The sequence below is a fragment of the Aricia agestis genome, chromosome 3 (assembly GCF_905147365.1).
Source record: "Aricia agestis chromosome 3, ilAriAges1.1, whole genome shotgun sequence".
In the NCBI taxonomy this organism is placed as follows: domain Eukaryota; kingdom Metazoa; phylum Arthropoda; class Insecta; order Lepidoptera; family Lycaenidae; genus Aricia; species Aricia agestis.
Genome location: NC_056408.1, coordinates 7,727,016 through 7,747,880, shown reverse-complemented (window position 1 = coordinate 7,747,880; position 20,865 = coordinate 7,727,016). Strand labels below are relative to the sequence as shown.

General features: G+C 34.4%; 1 protein-coding gene across 2 annotated transcripts in view; it reads right to left on the bottom strand.

Moving 5' to 3' along the window:
• The window catches only part of LOC121740332 (tachykinin-like peptides receptor 86C), a 68,913-nt gene that overhangs the window by 47,016 nt on the left and 1,032 nt on the right, over positions 1-20,865 (bottom strand). For both annotated transcript variants that reach the window (XM_042133000.1, XM_042133001.1), the window contains exon 2: positions 329-471. In XM_042133000.1, the coding sequence (XP_041988934.1) occupies positions 329-471 (143 nt within the window). The remainder of the gene's footprint in view (positions 1-328; positions 472-20,865) is intronic.

The following is a 20,865-nucleotide window of genomic DNA, read 5'->3' as shown; positions in this document are numbered from 1 at the left end:
TTTCATCTTGAATTTGTTAACAATTAATGTTAGCGGCAGTTCCAAGAACCAGCTTAAGTAAAATGATTGTACTTAGCTGTTTCAAGGAACTAAGTACACTTTTATTGAACTATTTAAAATATAAATTATTATACTTTATACGCAAATTATACGCAAAGGAAGATCTTCCGACCGAGCGAGGTGTTATGCTCGGTCAGGCCGGAGCCCACGTGATAATTTCAGCTGTCGTACTATATATACTGTCGAAAACTTCGATAGCTCAATGCAGATGTTAGGCGAATTGTGGGTACCGCCATACATCTCTAAGTTATCAGACGAAAAAACTTACCAAGTACGATCCATATGACCAACGTGTTCCCAATGATGGCCAGCGTTAGCATGGTAGCGAACACGATGAACCAGGAGAGTTGGCTCCACCATGGCGGACTGTAGGGCCGCTTGCCCAGACCCATGCAGTTGCCGAGGGTTGCCCTGGAACAAGTTGAGGTATTTTAAATTAGGTCTTGGTCACCAATATAGGAATATCAGTGGAGGCCTTAAAGGAAGATCTTCCTAGTTCCGACAAAATGAGGTTGTATATTCGGTCAGCTGAAAGCCAATGTCGTATATTTCGAAAGCGCGATTCAGGGCCCGTACCAGGAGACGGTTTTGAGACTCAAACAATCGTACGAGAATGTTTTTTTTTTTATTATTATAAAATTGGGGCTGTCTATGGACTGTTCGTCCATATCCTTTTTTTGTTATTTTATTATTTAGATTTTTCGCACCAAGGATAATTGAAATAATATTATGAATTTTAATTAATTGTGGTCCATCACGCCATGGACACTTTTTTTTTTAAAATATATATGTGTATATATATATTTAATAGAATAGAGTATAATATGTTATACATATAATAAATAAATATATATTTATTGTTTTATAAATTGCATAATAATAATATTAATGTTTTGAACGGTGAGGTCCCAGTCGGTGTGTACGAGAATGCTGCGTCCTACTCTAACAAACGTGAAATGACGTTGTTAGAGCAGGACGCGGCATTCTCGTCCGATTGTTTGAGTCTCAAAACCATTTCGTGGTACGGGCCCAGGATTATGCGCTGTTTGGTTCGCTACAAGGTTTCATTTTGAACACATTATTGCTAATAAATAAAAAGACACTTTAAAAAATAACATTTTTTAAAGTGTCTTTTACAATAATTTCTCCAAATGATATCTTTGTAATAACAAAGTTGCAACAAGTGTAAAGAATAGTGCACACTGTCTGTCACTCGACAGTCTTGTGACAGAATATTGCTAAATGCTATACTTATTACACGTAAATAATATATGCGTATCTACAAGCAAACGTGTTCTGTTTCATTCTTTTTATTTTCATCATATAATGGAAATAACAAAATGTTGCCATTTCACATTTTATTATAAGCTAAGAGAGAGAACACTGTAAACATTGTCGTAGCTTTTCTAAACCGGCAATATTTCCGACCTCATTGTTGTTAACTTCCTCAACTTTTAGTAGTCGTTAGTTCATGCCATAAGAGCCAGCATTTGTCACCATTTCCGGAACGGTTTCTGCACGTTGGACCGGATTCTACGAAACTTCCCCAATAAATATTCTTCTCCGAGTATTGTATCAACATCCGACTTACGCGGCTTAACCCAAACGCTTATTACGTAAGAATACCGACCCATTTCCAACAGGCTATAGGAATTATACAAGCTGTTATGGAGTAAAAGTTTAAAAGTTTTTATTTAGTTAGTTTTAGAAGAACTTGGGCCACGGGTACCAGGCAACTGAAATATAAAATTAAATAACTAAAAATAATTAAAGTTGTTATAAATATTATAATAAACACGTATTTACTACAAATCCAGCTGGCCGATTCTGTATCGTACATTTGTGAGTTAATAACTGAGTTAGTAACGAAACGGAGGAGTGAGTAACGGAAAGTGCCACTTTTTGTATTCACTTGCATACAAAAGTGAGACTTTCCGTTGCTCACTCCTCTGCTTCGTTACTAACTCAGTGATTAACTCACAAATGTACGATACAGAATCGGCCAGCTGGACCCAAGAATATTGAAATCTTTTTGTCCTGTCGCGGCTTGGGCAGTGAGCTTCGATGTGCTAAATATTTGAGTTACTTGAAGCAATAAATTCGGTCTTTGAAAGTATACTATCAAATATTGATATTATCCCACTGAAGAGTACCGTATTGTGGCTAAAGTGCTCATGTTAACAAGTATTAACTATCTCAGAGTGGCAAATTTCGGATTCTACGAGTGCTTGTATTACGTATAGTCCGGCGAACCACAATCCCCTTGGGCAGACTCCGCACATAGTTCAAAACTTCTGTACATTCTAATACCACTTATAGTCGAAAAGAGCATTAGGATTCAAACTTGGTATGTAATACTACTATTAAATATACGTACTAGTCTATAATCCAGACTCCAGTGATTCTAGCACCCGTAGCATGGCTACAGTAGAAATACGAAAGTATAGACAAACAGCGGAGATAAACTGAAGGTGCCGTTCCGATCTTTACCGCAGCTAGCCGCTTTCGACAAAAAATAAAATATAATGCCACTTAAGTACATAGACTATTAGTCCTAAAAATTCAAATAAAATCCTACTTTATGACGTTGACTAAAGTCTATGTCATAAAGTGGCATTTTAATTGAATATTAATTTGTCGATCGCTGCTTGCTTGGTGGCAATACTTTACTTAATAAGCCTAAGGAATCCTTTTAAAAAGTATATTGGACGTAGCACATAATATATTTCTACTCTCCCCTGGGGAAGCCGTAATATAAATAAAGGCTTTGTTCAATTTTCCTTGTGCGATTTAGATTTTTACCATGAATACCATCGGATTTTACTTAAAGGTATAAACGATATACAGCAAATTATTGCTACCTTTTTTGATATAATATATTTTTTAATAAGTATCAAATTTAATTAGCTACAAAATATATAAAAACTGACATTATATTATCTAAGGCAAAAGATCTTACTAAAATATAATTTGTAGTATGGGAGCCCGATTAGAATACTTAAAGTAATGGGGATTGTCCATTTTTTTTTTAATTTTGCTCATTACAAAAATATTTCGAGGAATAAGGTCAGTAATCGTTTTTCTGTATATAAACGAAAAAAATCCCCATTAGTTACTTATATTTTTGAACAAATATGTTTAACCTTTGTTTGACCTTCAATGGCGTTAAATTAGCAATAAATTCGACCAACATTACGTTTCGAACTTTTGGTAAGCTTCTCGTATCAGCTTTCACATAATGAGAACTTGCATTTGACGAACCAGCCATTATAAATAAGATTGAAAGGAAATTTAAAACATACTGCAGAGATCAATTGCGGCCGATGATGACGTCAGAGCGAAACTTTAAAAATTTATTGAGAAAAAACTAGCCAACGAATTTCAAAATTATTTAATTTATATTCTTAAAATACCTTATTTTAACGAAAAAAATTATAAAAAGTACATGTGATTTTTTTTTGGACAATGCCCATTGTCTTAAAACGCGTAAGAATACAATATGTCTTACATTGATAAATAATAAAAATATTCATTTAACTTAAGGCCCTCCCCCTACGGAGATGCCGCAATTTACCGTTTTTAGACTCTTATTAACTCATAATTTGAAAGCTAAAAAATTATAATAGAAATGCAGCAATAATCTTCAGCATATGAACATTCCTTTTACGATTATTAATTTCCTATTTTTGTTTATTATACTCATGATATCAGCTTCCGAAGTAATACCAATTTATTTAAATTCAAGCATACATTCAGCATCTCCCTAGTATTTATTAATTTATTTATTTATGCTTTTTGCACAATGTTGGTACATAGGCGGACTTAATGCCAGATGGCATTCTCTACCAGTCAACCTTTAGGTGTCCAGAAACAAAATTGTGTAGGTGCCAATAGTGCGAAAGGATGAAGAAAATAAATAAAATAAATGAAGAGTAATCTAAATGTAACTTAAGTCATAAGCAAACATTATACCTAATAGAGTGAGACTATTCTACTAAATACTATAAAAATATATATATATATATATATATATATATATATATATATATATATATATATATATATATATATATATATATATATAATACCTAATCTATTAATACAAAATATTTACAAATTACGTTTATTTGAAAAACACACGCCAATAGATGCACAGCGTCATTAACTACATACGGTATTCACCGTTTGAATTTTTTTAGGTTAATTTTGAACTAAGATAATTAAAAAAATATGATTTTGATGCAATCTCGGCAACGCGGCAAATGTATGGTCAAGGTCGTTTGCTCAGGGGATGGTCTTAAATAAAAACTTAACTTTCCACAAATCATGCGCAAAACACTAAACTTTCCGCGAGTGATCTATAAGTACTTTTAAAATAACATTGTTTATAAATAAATAATTATCATTAAGAACCTACAGCTGTCAAGACGCTATCCTCCAATCGTGGTACAATGATTCCATGAATCGTGCTCCCGGGCAATGTGCTTTACACTGCAGCTAATAGTGAACAATATCGCGTAACAATTGTTTCCGCATAATAGCACGAAAGTAAAGGTCGTAAGTCCTAAATATTTTTTTGATGATTACTTAAAAATTAAATACAATACTAATATTTCCTTTAGCTATTATTTTATAAAGTGTGTGATTATAGTAGTGCAAGTTATTTAATGATAGAAACTCAATAAGTGTAACAGATATTAGTTGAAAAGCCCAGAAAGATTCATAATTTCGAAAAATATAACTATCGAGTCAAAATAAGTGAATCATGTTTTCCGTTAGTCAAATATCAGATAAATATACAATGATTAAATAAATCTCAATTTCATTTGAGTCTATCGTCTTCCGGGATCGTAATACTTATTAGAAAACACAGCAAAATTTGGCAGCCCACTCTTAATATTTCCAAATATTTTTAATTTTAAACAACAACACGAACTAAAGATTAAAACGCAATTTGTTTGGGAAATAATGTCTGCGAAATAATCCTAAAATTCCCGATTTCACTTTGACGGTAATTAAAATGGCCAACAAAAATATCCAACGACGTTTTAATTAAGTAAATGAATGAAGACATTTTAAGAAAGCCATCTGAGGACCGTGATGTAAAAATAATTGGCTCCAAAATAATGTCGTATAAATCAATTGCTGCGGTTTATAAAATGATAAATATTTTTAGAAATGCTACAGGTAGTCCAGTAAATAAATGTGAATATTTTGAAATGAATTTAATATTAAATACAATGGTGTAAGCATTTTCGCTTTTACATAGTACATATCATTGACATTTTCATGTGTGCAGCTATTTCAGTATTTATAAATAATTTTAATGTCAGATTGTAATTCGTATCCTTACTATTATTATTTAAATATGTGAAAGCGTGGATGTTTGTTACGCTTTCATGCAAAAACTACTGGACGAATCATCTTGAAACTTTGTAGGTACGTATAATCTTGGAGGTATCAGAAGTTACGTATGATTCTTTTTATTAAAAAAAATGTTGACGTGGACGCGGACGAAGTCGCGGGCAACAGCTAGTTACTTATAATTATTATAATAATTAATAATATTATATTTTGAAGGAGGTTCGCAAAATTATAATTGTAAAATGTTGTGGCTAAGGTGCGACCCAATTTATTATGACTATTGTATAATTAATTATAACAAACCGTAAACGTCTAGGCTTATTAATTAGTTAATTAATAATAATTTGATACTTACTAAATGCGCATTTTAGTATTGTCTCTAGTGGCTTAAATACAGCTTTTTAGCACGTATTCATTTTGTTTAAATTTTCATAAATTAAATTTGAACATGAACTCGACATTAAAAATAAATAACAAAATATTATTAAAAATACTATCAAAAATAATGTGCTACTGGCATTTTAAGCGTCTTTTAATGACATAGCTTAATTGAATTTCTTTAAATAATGAATTTCTTTTAAATAATGCTTGGATGAGCCTTATCGCATATGAATGACGTATTTCTGCTTGGAATATTAAATATTAATGGTTGTAGGCTGAGTTTCTTATCAGCACCTTATCATGCTTTCCTTTTAATTTTTTGCGTAAACTCTCTTTTAATTTGCTTCCATACAAGCAAAGCAATTTAAAAAATGAAAGTATAATTAAGGATGACGGAATTACAAGCAAAATATATTATCATCATTTTAATTTATCATTAGGTACCTAGTTGGATACATCTCATAATTTATGTAGTTGATCAACTTTGTTCTAAATAAAATCACATCACAAATGCCACTTCTAAGTTTCTAAATGAGAAACGCCCCAACAACATTATTATTATTATTTTTTTTTTAAGAATGCAGGTCACTGTAGCCCTGACGTCACTGCGACCCATGAGGATCTATTGTGACTCCTTCGCACTAGAGTATCATCCCCAACCCAATACTGCTCATAAATTGAACGATATGGTTGGGGTTGGTGCCACGAATTTCCTCTGTGGACGAGTATTCGTGGCGACCAAGGTGCCTGTTCCTGCTCTGTAGTAGAGCAGGGCAGTCGAGGAGAAGGTGAATAGGTGTTTCATCCTCCTCCTCACAGAATCTGCAAGTCATTATGCTACAAATACCCATTCTGTTTAGGTGTTTGTTGAGCTTGCAGTGCCCAGTTAGGCTTCTGGTAAGGATTCTTAATTGGTTCCTACCCAAGGTGAACACTAATTCTGATTGTTTCTTGTTGAAGTCAGGAATTAGTGCCTTGGAGTGTTCAAGGCCAGGGGTCTCAGCCCATTGCTTCCTGCATAGTCTGTGACCCCATTCCTTGAGCACTTGCTTTGTGGTACTGGTAGTTATACCACAGACTGGTTCTGGACCATATATAAGACTCTCGGCCCCAAGCCTAGCCAGTTCGTCAGCGGTTTCATTGCCGGGGACGTTGCTGTGGCCCGGGACCCATACTAGGCGGATGTTGTTGTTCCTTCCTAGCATGTTTAACGTCTCAATGCATTCCAGAACTAATTTGGACGAGACTTCTGCGGCAGTCAGTGCTTTAAGTGCAGCTTGACTATCGGAGAAGATAAAAACGTTTTTATTAACTAGGGCCATCTCCAGGCTTTCTAGTGAACAACCGAGGATAGCGAAGACTTCAGCCTGAAACACGGTCGCAAACTCCCCCAAACAGGCGTATTTGCCTTTTCGTGGCCTGCCTCCGTAGATTCCGGCTCCCGCACGGTTGTCTTTCCTTGATCCATCCGTGAACCAAACTATGTCGCTAGGGCGGACATCGATTGGGTTTTTTCTTTCCCAGTCCTCCCTGGAAGGTATAAAAACCTGGTACTGCTTCGAAAAGCTATACACCTTGATCATGGCATCTGATGGCATGGCCATGATAGGTGATTCACTGAGAGACTGTTCCAGCTGTCGAAATGGGGTGGAGACCCAATTCGTCCCACCCGCCGTCCTGGCCCTGATAAACAACATGTTATTTATAATAATATAATAACTAATAATAATAAAGTAACTCTTATGCCCGTTTTCACCAACGACACCTAAAATTTAGGTGTCCCTTAAGGCTATATAAGGGGCACCTAACGCAAGTTTTGTTTTCACCGAAGTTTAAGTAACACCTAAACCATTATAATTTAGGGGATGAATTGACAAGCCCGTAAAACTTATGTGACGTATATTTTGATTAAAACAACCTATTATGCGATTCATCCGCCAAACCATTAGGTGACCCTTATAATTTAGGGGATGAATTGACGACCCCGTAATACTTAGGTGACGTATGTGGCAACGACGACGACGTTAGATGACGGTTGCCTTGACAATGAATCTGTTATCGAATGGCCGTCTGATATATTACTTGTAAAATAGCGAACTCCCATAAATATCTTTATATTTATCACAAGCCTTCCTCTTTAATCACTCTATCTATTAAAGAAAACCGCAATTAAAGGGAACAAAGGGACATGTGGACAGAAAAAGCGACTTTGTTTTATACTATGTAGTGATATACGTCACCTAAGAGTTACGGGGTTGTCAATTCATCCCCTATATTATTGAAACAAAACTTACGTTAGGTGCCCCTTATATTGGCTTAAGGGACACCTAAATTTTAGGTGTTGTTGGTGAAAATGGGCATTAGCGCTGCTACTTTCACTTTTTCATACGCACCCTAAAGTATAACTACTAGATAAGTGGCAAGCGATTATCGTAAACGCCAAAAAAATGTATGCGATTTGACATAAGTCATCGCTTCGCTAGCGAATACTAATGTCAAATCCCATACATTATGTAGGCGTTTACGATAATCGCTTGCCACTTGTCTAGGCCCTCTGGTATAATAATTACTAGCTGTTTGACCGAGCTTTGCTCGGTATCCAATGAAAATGACATTTTCTAGAAATGATTCCTAGCTAGATCGATTTATCGCCCCCGAAACCCCCTATATACTAAATTTCATGAAAATCGTTGGAGCCGATTCCGATATTCCAATTATATATATTATATATATACAAGAATTGCTCGTTTAAAGATATAAGATAAGATTACTAAAATTTGTTACACACTGTATTTTCTATGAGTCAGGCTAAGTGAGGATTGTGAAGTGTGAAGTATCACGCACAAGGAACGTGCTACCACTTTATAGACTTTTTACTGCGTTCTCACGTAAAACAAAAATGACTACTCAACACTCATGTGTCTAAAGACTATGACACAATTTTATCTTTTATCTTGTTTGGTGTTAGGGCTTAAAATAAAACATAAAGTTCAACATACGAGGGCAATATAAAACGTACCTCATGTAAGGCCCGCTTTTGCAAATCCGGGTTGAAAGTAACCCTTTGTTAACCTTTCTTTCATAAATACGAGGAATTAATGAAAATGATTTGATATTAAAAATGTGGATTTTATCTATAGCCAATACAACATGACGGGTGAGACATGTTCAATGCTTAAGGAGAGTGTGTACTCGATTCTCATTATATGTCCGATATATTGTCCGAATTTTCCTTTAAATAAAATATGGATCATGGGCACTAAGTAAATTATGAGGCTAGGCAAGTAGGCATACTATGCGGCCGGCGCGGCGGCGTGCGCCATCAAAGAAACACCGCGCCGCTACCCTTCCCGCGCCCGGTGTCCATGCGTTGGGTAAATAATTATTTAACTTTAAGCTACATTTACTCAGTAATCAATTATCAATATTTTTTTTAAGCCAGATTATGAAGTAGATAAGTTACAAGGTTTGTTCAAATAATAAGGGAAAAAATAAGTTTTTATTGTTATGTTATAAAATTTTAGTTATCCACTTTATGCACTTACTTCTTCAATTAAGATTTAACCCCGGGTTAGATTTAACCCAGACTAACACAAGTTGGCCTACCTGTACCCGAGTTAAAAACAATATGATTATCAGTGACATTTTATCCTTAGAAGTTATAATAATTCTTCACGCGTCAAGAAAAAAGGCTCCAGGTTGCATGGGGAGTCGTAAAGTGGAACAGGAAAACTAATTTTCCGAAGTCTTACACTCGAGCCACATTTTACACAGTTTTATTATTTCCCTCGTTAGAGCCGAGTTCATTAAATCTTTTGGAGTTACTACGTTTTGTAACTTTTGATTTGTTACTGTCACGTACACTTGTAAGTGTATTGAATACCGTACGTGATATTCAAACAATAGACGTGTTGGCGATTGTTGTACATTTTGACAATTTTAGGCTGCCGGCTGGATTAATTTGCGTCCGCATGAACGGGTGGGTTAGCTTTGAATCAATAATTGTATGTTTAAATGACAGTACCACAGCGCCGCTAATGAAATAAATCGTTGTATATAATATTATGTTACCGTTAATGTGCGTAAACCAGCCTGCCTAGCATACGCCAACGAGATATCTCACTCTACATGTTTTCTTAATGTTTAATGGTTTGTCTCTTCATTTCTTTTGACCCTAGCATGGCAAACATTTTTTCTCGCGTAGATCTATCATCGAAATAACACATTGTTACAGAGTTTTGTCGAGATAATGTCGAGATTTTGACATTATGAGACGAGTAGTTTTTAATTATCTCGAGAGTGAGATATCTCGTTGACATATGCTAGGCAGGCTGTTATGCAGACAAGGTATTTATTATTAAAAAATATTATTCCATAGATATTTTTTTTTTTAAATTCATACCATGCGGATGGTATTAGGGAATCTGCAGATTACCTAGGTAATGTGCACGTTAACGTATTCTGCATTCTAACGGTAACATAATTATACACTGTCGCTTATGATCTCGGGTGTAGTCTGCACTAGCCGCTAAACCGCATATACAGCTCGACAAGGCTTTAAATGAACGCTTCCATCATACAAACACGTCATTTTTTATAGTTCTTTACCACCACCACACAGCGCTCCTACCTACGTTCATTTAAAGACTCGCACTTTATAAATCGGTTTTGACCACAGAATACATGTAATTATTAGTACACCTTGACAATAAAATATGCGATTTAATTATTATGAGTAAATAAATAATAATATTTCCAATATTTTTTTTACTAAACACATAAATACTGTCTTGGTAAAATATAAACATGATTTACATGATGGGGTTTTAAAGTTTTAATTCATCTCGTCTAATATTCAATTGAGAAAAAATGGCAACTTGCTTAAAAAACCACATGATACTTACTGGCATAAAAGATGTACTTACCCAATTGGTTTGAAGAGATGAAAGAACAGTTGTGTGTTTCTAAATTCAAATTTATTATAGGCTAAGCAATAAAAATTTAGCATTCAAAGAATTGAATTCGTTCTATCGATCATCGCTAAGCGACAGCTCTTCACTGAGAGTAAATCACTCAACACTTCTCCGGTACTCTGACCCTCTCTAAATGGTCGTCATTTCGAGCAATCTCGCTAACTGAAGTCAAATTTTGCTTTATTAATTCAACGATGAATTGTGCGAATGAATAATTTTTAACACGTAAATTTAAGATTTCTGTCTTCTCCCAGAGTCTATTTAATTTTAAGATAACTGATTCCAATAAACGAAAATGTATTTTACACAGTCAATGAGAGAAATATAATATTATTTTGATAAGAGGACACGACGTAGTTCATAACCTTCAACATTTTAAAGGTTTGAAGGTCCGAGGCAGGGGCGGATCTTGAATTTGTGGGGCTCTGGGCTAATACTGCTTAGGGGCCCTACCTAATTACTCAACTAATTGCTATTTTGACAAGAAACTGTTTTCTGTAGTGATGTAGGTATATTCAATACTAATAATATTATAAAGCGGAAGAGTTTGTTATTTATGGTTATTTAGTTTGTTTGTTTGTTTGAACGCGCTAATCTCAGGAACTACTGGTCCGATTTAAAAAATTATTTCAGTGTTAGATAGCCCATTTATCGAGGAAGGCTATAGGCTATACTTTATCACGCTTAGACTAATAGGAGCGAAGAAATAGAGGAAAATGTGGAAAAAAAACGGGAGGAAATATATTTGAAAGGGCTTATTTGAACGCGCTAATCTCAGGAACTACTGATTTGATTTGAAAAATTATTTCAGTGTTAGATAGTCCATTTATCGAAAAAGGCTATGGGCTATATTTTATCACGCTACGACTAATAGGAGCGAAGAAATAGAGGAAAATGATGAAAAAACGGGAGGAAATTAAATAATTTAATAATAAGCCCTTTCAAATAATTTCCTCCCGTTTTTTCAACATTTTCCTTTTGAAAGGGCTTATTTGAACGCGCTAATCTCAGGAACTACTGGTCCGATTTGAAAAATTCTTTCAGTGTTAGATAGTTCATTTATTAACAAAGGCTATAAGCTATATTTTATCACGCTACGACTAATAGGAGCGAAGAAATGGAGGGAAATGTGGAAAAACGGGGGAAATTATTTGAAAGGGCTTATTTCACGAACTACTGGAGGAATTTTTCTGTTATTTGGCACAGATAAGAAGTAGACCATGTGAAGGATCAAAGGCTTTTTTTTTGTGGACTAATTTGTCTGTGAAATATCTAATTTACGCGGGCGAAGCCGCGCGGAACATCTAGTGTAATATATTAATAATATAATATGTTAAGTACAGGAAGAAAATAGGAAAACAAAATATTTAATTTATTTATATGGGTTATAAATGGTTATCTTATACTAGACGTTCCGCGGGGCTTCGCCCACGTAAATTAAGAATTTCACAGGCAAATTAGTCCACAAAAAATAGCCTATGATCCTTCACGTTGTCTACTTCTTATCTGTGCCAAATAACAGAAAAATTGCTGCTCCAGTAGTTCGTGAGATAAGCCCTTTCAAATAATTTCCTCCGTGTTTCCATAATTTCCTCTATATCTTAGCTCCTATTAGTCTTAGCGTAATAAAATATAGCTTATAGCCTTCCTCAATAAATGGTCTATCCAACACAGAAAGGATTTTTCAAATCGGACCAGTAGTTCTTGAGATTAGCGCGTTCAAATAAGCTCTGTCAAATAATTTCTCCCCGTTTTTTCCACATTTTCCTCTATTTCTTCGCTCCTATTAGTGTTAGCGTGATAAAATATAGCCTTTACCCTTTCTCGATAAATGGGCTATCTAACACTGAAAGAATTTTTCAAATAGGACCAGTAGTTTCGGAGATTAGCGCTTTCAACTAACAAACTGCAAATTCTTTTATTTGGTCATCGCACTGTAGGTCTTTTGTTAAATCGAAATTTATCGAAAGAACTGATAATTAATGATGACATTGTTGTCCTGTATTTATTTTCTATATAGTATATACGACTTCGGAGAAAGAACGCTCTGCTCCCCGTGTATTATATTTCTCTATGGCTCTGATTCATAGCTAGTGGTCGGCATCGTTGAAAAATCTTTAAGATGGTATAGCAGTTTGGGAAAACATCGACAAGTTTCTTTTCATAAATTATCCAAAAAATTTCACTGCAAGAGGTGTAAGACTCTGTCTTATACTGCAGTAAGTAGTATTTTAACTGAATGCACTCATTCCTTATATGTTCGTCTACGGCATTTGGATAATGCGCCAACCTTATGATCGGATTTTTTTAAATTCTGGATAATTGTTATTATTGACAATATCGTCTATTGGTTTCAGTTCGGTTGGGGGCCCTCTGTATTCGCGGGGCCCTGGGCTGCAGCCCAAAAAGCCTTATAGTAGATCCGCCCCTGGTCCGAGGGATTAAATATATTATTGTAGCGAGCTAAAGTTTGTTAAGCCCGCACGCTTTCAAAGAAAAAGTATTGGACAAAATTTTCCCCTTAAATAATCTTGTGCCATAAGTTTCAGAGTTCAATGAACACATTGAAATAAATATTGGAAAGCTTCAAATATCGTTTATTGACTAAGACATTTTTTGATATTTTTCGTTCTAAATAATGGTGTTGATATTTAAAGTTACTAGGAATAATCAAATATTAATTACAACATACTACGTTGTAAATAATTACCTATACCACAGTATAGCAATATTAGTCCCTACAGTAACGAAACGCCTTTGATGTCGCACGATGCCGCCACCGATGATAGGTACCGAGCAGATATGCCAGGGTTGCCACGGAACGGGAAATAAAATAAAAATAAAATATTGTGCTTGTAATGCAAATGTTATCATTTAATCTGTTTAATCAGCGTGTTATATTTATTATTTACATATTATGTCGTACTGCCAGATATTTACGTGAAACTTTATTTATAAATGATTTTAGTTCTCTATTTAAAAATTTAATTAACCCATCAAGCCCCATAAGCTCACCGGTGAGGGAGACACAATAGAATAACAATAGATTTCCAAGGATCCACGAATCACGATCGAAGGATTAACAATGAAGACGCATTCGAAATTTCGAATACATAAAATATCCAATAATTAATCACACGTCAGGTGTAAGAGAAGCACTTCAAAACCAGGGACGTCAGACGTACCAATTTCTTGGTACACATACCAGATTTGGTTCCACGTACCATGTACCAAGACTACTTGGTTCTTGTACGCAAAAATACCAAGATTGGCCCTCGACCGACCAAAATACACTGACCATATAGAATAACCGGTAAATTTCAAAGATGCATGTAAAAAACATTCCAATCAGATTTCCTTTATAATATAAAACTTTTTTATAGCAAGCAGTCTCGATAAACAGTTGTGTTTTGTGTAAAAATGTTTTTTCGAAATCTCAATTTGTTTACTTCGGACTTCTTTTCCATTGTTTGGTTAAGCAAACAAACCCTCGTTTCTTATAAAAATCTTCGTTATGAATAATTTATCTATTTTTTTCGATATATTTTATTTTTATACCCGAATTATGCAGTACAATATCAAAAAGATAATGGAGTTCAAAATGATAGTAAAGAGCCACGCTAGTAAAGAGCCACTTGGAATGCAATAATGCTGTATGGTCGCCACACGAAAATAAGTACAAATTAATACTTGAGCGCATACAAAATAAATTTGTGAGACATATTTTGTATTCAAGGATGTATGGTATTTACCCCGGGTACCCTTTATTGTATCCATCTTTGTTTGTATTAGGTATGACGGGTTACTACAAACTTGAATTGCGTAGGGAGGTGGCTCTCGCAACTTACTTATTTAAGTTGCTGCGGACCGGACGAGTACGCGCGGCGCCGGCGCCGGCCGCCGCTGTTGCTGGTACCGCGCGCGCGCACCAATCTGCTGCAGCGAGCGCCGTTGACACGGGCGTTGCGAGCGCTTAACAATCTGTCTTTACATGTTGATCTGTTCTCGTGTTCACTGACTGAATTTACTAGAGCCGCATTTTGTTTTTTGTCATAATTTTAATGTTTAATGTTTGATGTTTTAAGTTTTTGTTTGTTATATTAGTACTTATTAAGTTTTTTGGTTCCTATCTATTGTATTAGGTTATCCTGTGATAATAGATATATGTGTGTTCAATAAATAAATGATATTTCTTCTGTGCGTTCGATGATTACTGCCCTCTATTAACAGTATACGAAATTAAAATATTAATTTTTTCCACTGGGATGCGACTTCCGACACAGTTTGTCATCAGTGTTCGCAGCGCCGGAGTGGAGCACAGGCGTACCAGTTTTCTGTCTCCGATACCAGTTTTCAGCCAGCTCGATACAAGGATTTCCAAGTGGCCGTCTAACATCCCCGGTTAAAACTCTTATTACGTGCGCGGTAAGGGCGGTCCAAAGGACAAAATGTTACACTTGATGTGTGTACCTAGCTAGGTAGGTACTAATTAGTATGCAACAGGGTATTTGACAGATTTTTAATTTATTCTATATTGTTTCTCTCCTTGTTACACTTCTTACAACGTAAACAATAAAACAGAGATGCAAATAAATGCTGCCAAGGCCAACACAATATTAGTGTAAACTATGAGCCGATATTTATGAAAATTTAAATCCTTTTTGTTTTTTGAATCAGATTTACATCCGTACACTGAACATTTATTATAATATCCCATTGTTTATAAGATAAGTTATCGTTTTACAACACAAAATTCGTAGACAACGCGCCAACGTCACCCCTGTGGGCGCAGGTATACAAACTCCGCGAGTTTGTGTACGCGGGCCCGCGCCGCCCGCTTCCCCGCGGGTACCCCTCCGTTGCTCTGCGCAAGTACATTCGTTTCACTACTGTAGGGATATGTCATATTGCTATACTGTGCCTATACTGTATCTACCGCTTACCATAATATTATACGTTATTCTAAGTCAGAAGTAGATACTAGATTATACTCCTTCGATCCTCCTCAGAGCCTCATCACAGATATTATATTGTACAATATCGAAATAAAGATGGCAGAATATATCCTTCTAAAAATTCTGCGTGTGCCTCAATGACTCATCTATTGCATTGTGCTATTTACCATTATAGACCATGATATTTTGGCAAAAAATGGTGTATAGAAACATATTGTCACAGACATATTATTTGGTTCTATCACAGCATATTCTTATGAACTATTTTTTACGCAATGGATAGTTCGGAATTTGTATATTTTTTGTGTTTGGAATACTAATATATTAAGGGTATCTTTTCTTGAAATGAATCTTTTGGGTGCCGGATACAAATAGAAAGTTAATAAAGGCTGGTTTTCATCTGACAGTTTTATTATAATAGATCGTTTTATGTTTTTCCATTTCTTGTTTTTGCAGTGTATTCGTGCGTAGCTCTAAATTTGTTTGCGACTTAGAGCAGCGTCCTTCCCCTAGTTACTAGTGTAGAGCAGTTGTGTATTTCGTCCCAAAAAATATCGTCCCAATGGGACGAAAGACTAGATATGATTTTTTTACATTTTTTCATCCAGCCCTTCGTCCCATGTATTTAATTTTTATGACATTCAGGTTTAAGTCCATTTTTCACTTTGTATGAAAATATTTATTAGGATTATTCAAGGCTCAAAACAAATAAAAACTTTAAAAAGAAATCAATATTTGGCCTAAAATAGAAAATATTATAAAAGTTAATAACATAAGATTCAGTACTTACTTCTTTTTAGAGTTCTACGTAAATTATATTAATTATTATAATTTGTATGTATAGGCTTGTCATTCAAAAAGATGGAAAGTTGGTAGTGTACACATTGTAGTGGGTGTAATGTTTTATTAAATTTTGTTAAAAAAATGTATTATAAAAGTTTAATTTCAAAATAATATTAGCTCGATGCACTCCTTCTCCATATAAACTATAACTGTGCAAAATTTCATTCACCTCCGTTTCCCCATTTTTCGTCAAAAGGGATCCAAAGTTTTTGGCTCGCGTATTAATATATAGATAATAATAATGTCATGATTGGTAACGTATCACATTATATGTTAAATATGTCGTCAAAGACAACATAATCCGATGAAAAGATTTGAAAAAAATAATAATCCTTACGAACCTAATTGGTATTTTCCAGACTTATAAAAATGACGTCCCATTTAATTTTATTAGTTGCCGGAGAAAGTTTTCTTTTATTATCTCTCTGTATATTCACTCTGTGGGAGCGCTAAGTAATTAACTGTTTAAGGGTGTTTTTAAACAACCCTTGTTGGTAACTTGTAAGGAGTTGATTGTAAAAAGGTTCATTAGCCAGATAACACTTTGCTGAACTCTGTATACAGGGTGTTCCTATTATGCGGTCAGAAAAGACTTGAATGAGGAAGAATGATACAACCAACATTAATGTAATAATAAATGTCCTAATAAATAGTTAACTTGTTTCAGTATTATGTCTGTCCATAAAACATAATATTATTCTGTAATAATTATGACGCTATATTATACCATTTTTGCGCTGACAAAATACTGAATAAATTGTATGTATTTTTCTTCTCTCTCTCTCTTACTTTGAAGTTTAAAATACTTTATGCATATTATATCCATATTACATTATTTTAATCTGGACAACACCAGAACCCGAAATATGCGACGCCTTTAAGAGTCAATGTAATTTAAGCTAAATAGGAAATGATCTATATCGAACGCCTTATTGAATTTATCTGAGACAATCAAAATATGAGTTATGCTTCATATCCTACTTAGTAGTCTGTCTGTCTGTCACGTCTTCACGATTAACAGCCGATTTCAATGGATATACGTATAAAGATACTTGAACTCCCGGAAAAGGACATAGGATAGTTTCGTCTTTTAATTTTTTATATCATTTTAACTCGTAATAAAAAAATCTAATCCAATCGCACGTACCTACGTACGCAGATTTTTTTTGTACGTTTTTGGAGTGATGGACACTTGGCTGAATGGACTTACCTTCGATGCACCCTTATAATTAAAATAAAGCTTACACGCACATCGTTACAGACACGAAACATCAACATAATCCGTGTTTCAATATATTTGAACAGTTTGTGGCGTCACGCATATCTTAACAGAATCAATTTAAGGTTTCGACGCGTTTCCCAGAAATATCGCGCCTCGTAAGGAAAAAATCGTAGTCGGACTCGCTCACGAAGGGTTCCGTACCGATAAAGAGCGAAAATAGAAAAAAATAGTTTTTGTCTGGGAGCCCCCCTTAAATATTAATTCTATTTTGTTTTTAGTATAATTTAATGTTATAGTGGCAACATAAATACAATATCTGTGAAAATTTTAGAAGTCTAGCTGCCGCGGTTCTTGAGATACAGCCTGGAGACAAATGGACAGGGTTCCGTTTTTACCCATTGGGTACGGAACCCTAAAAAAAAGGAAATGTTATTCTTGCTCGTGACTTAAATGAAAATCGAGTTATCTGTCGATAAATTTAATATATTATGTCAGTATATTTTAAGGAACTCTTCAACGTGCTAATATTAGATTGCTTAAAATAATAGAGTGAAATTAAGTTCGTCCGTATGTGGGAGGGATTTTATTATACAATTAGATGTCCCGCGCGGCTTCGCCCGCGATAATTAGGAATTTTACGGAAACCGTACATTTTCCCATAAAAAATAGCTATACTTCCTTCACGTGATCTACTCTATATCTGTGCCAAATATTGCCATAAAATTGCTCCAGTAGTTCGTGAGACAAAACCGTTTCTAATATTTGCCCCGTTTTTCCCACATTTTCCTGAGTTACTTCGGTCGTATTAGTCTTAGCGTGATAATATAAAGCCTTACTCGATAAATGAGCTATCTAACGCTGAAATAAGTTTTTAAATCGGACCTGTAGTTCCTGAGATTAGCGCGTTCAAGCAAACATACACTTCAGGTTTATAATATTAAGTATAGATTTTTTTTAATTATCGCTTGACAAACTCGAGTCTCGATCTAAAAGACTAAGATAAGTACCAATATTAGGGTCATAATAGGCTCATAATCATGTGACGATGCATATTATAATATTATAATATGCATCGTCACATGATTATGAGCCTATTATGACCCTTGCAAATTACATTCATCATCATCACTACCATATGGTAGTGATGATGATGAATGTAATTTGCATAGTTGCATATGCTTTCCGTTCTTAAAACAACGCCGAAACTCCCAAACTTGTAACTATAAAGAATCAGGAGTTCTCTCAGCACCTTCCGAACCATGGTATGCTAGGTATACCTCGGTGCAAAATCTTACTTGTTGGTAGCATATGCTTAGAATACTTCCCACGAAACCGAAGTCACCACATGTTTTCCTATAAATTTTAAGGAGTTCCCTCGATTACTTATGGATCCTTCATCAGATCACCACTTTTGTGAATATAATACCAAATTGAGATGATACCCTATATACCAAAAGAAAAATGTTGAAAATCGGCTTACAAACGGCGGAATAATCGTTGAACATAAAAAAACGAACATAGCACATCCCCCATTTTGAAAGTCGGTTAAAATTGTAGCCTATGTGTTATTCTGATGTATATTATTGTAATATATTATTGTAAAGTTTCATTAAAATCCGTTCAGTAGCTTTTGCGTGAAAGGGTAACAAACATCCATACATCCAAACAAACTTTCACCTTTATAATATTATATTAGGAAGTAGGATCTATAAAAAGATATCTGAAGAGTGAAGACATCAAATTACATATAAAAATTTATAAACATAATACCTAAGTCCTTAGACCTTGGCTAACCTTAAAATTGTTTAAATAAATAAATAGTGTGAATAAAAAAAATAGGTATTTAAAAAAAAGCGTGGTGTGCATGGTGTCAATAATTATAGCTGTTATAAATATTTTATTGACAGATATTCAGAGTAGAATGATTATCATTTTGATAATATCTTAAAAAGCACCCCACGCTTTTTTTTTAAATAAAATATATATTTTTTAATTCACACTATTATTAATTTAAATTTATTGAAATTTTTAACACTTCTTAATTTAAATTTATTAAAATTTATTTTTAATATTTTAGTTTGGTTTTCTATAAAAAGCGTGTTTTTAGTTTTTTTTAACTATTATTTATTTTTTACTTTTTAATTTGGTTATATCTATATCAAATTAGTATATTGTCATCGGTCCTCGATAAATCTACAAAGTTTGAACGAAATCTATCCGTTTAAAGTGGGTCAAAATCGCGCCCAAAGAAGTCGGTTACAAACAAACATACAGGTGAAGCTAATAAAAAGCGTATAAAAATAAGTGTGATGGTTTAAAAAAAACATTCGTATGTCTTTTACAAAGTTTCATAATAATATGTCCTTTCCTGGGACTCAAGGTATCTCGATACCTCAACAAAATTGTCTCAGCGATTTGGGCGTGAAGAGGTAATATACAGACACACTTTTGCATTTACATTAGTAGATATGGATTATATAACAGAGTCTCATCTATACTAATATTATAAAGAGGTAAACTTTGTTTGCTTGTTTAATTGTAATGAATAGGCTCAAAAACTACTGGACCGATTTTAAAAATTCTTTCACCATTCGAAAGCTACATTATTTACGAGTAACATAGGCTACTTTTTATTTTGAAAAATATAGGGTTCCGTAAGATATAAAAAACTTAACGCTCTATGATAATAATGAATGTAATCAATTTTTATTTTTCTTATCTTTATCTTTTATATCAAAATCTCTTTCTGTGATCCTCCAGCAATCATGTACAAATACTACAGCATTGTAGTGGGTGTAGTGGGTTGGACATACCTATAATAAATAACGATTTATTTGTACTACTTTGGCAAACAATGTCCATTGAAATTATTTTTGGTTGGCCAAGGACGGATAACACTAAACCGATATGTAATTCGTAACACAATAGTTACGTATTTGCTTTGTATCCAGTATCAATGACAGCAGTGTCACCAATCCGTAGAAGTACTCATTTTCTGAAGCTGAACATTGACGACCTCTGTGGCGCAGTGGTTAAGGGGCTACCTGGCAATTTAGTTTAAGTTCAA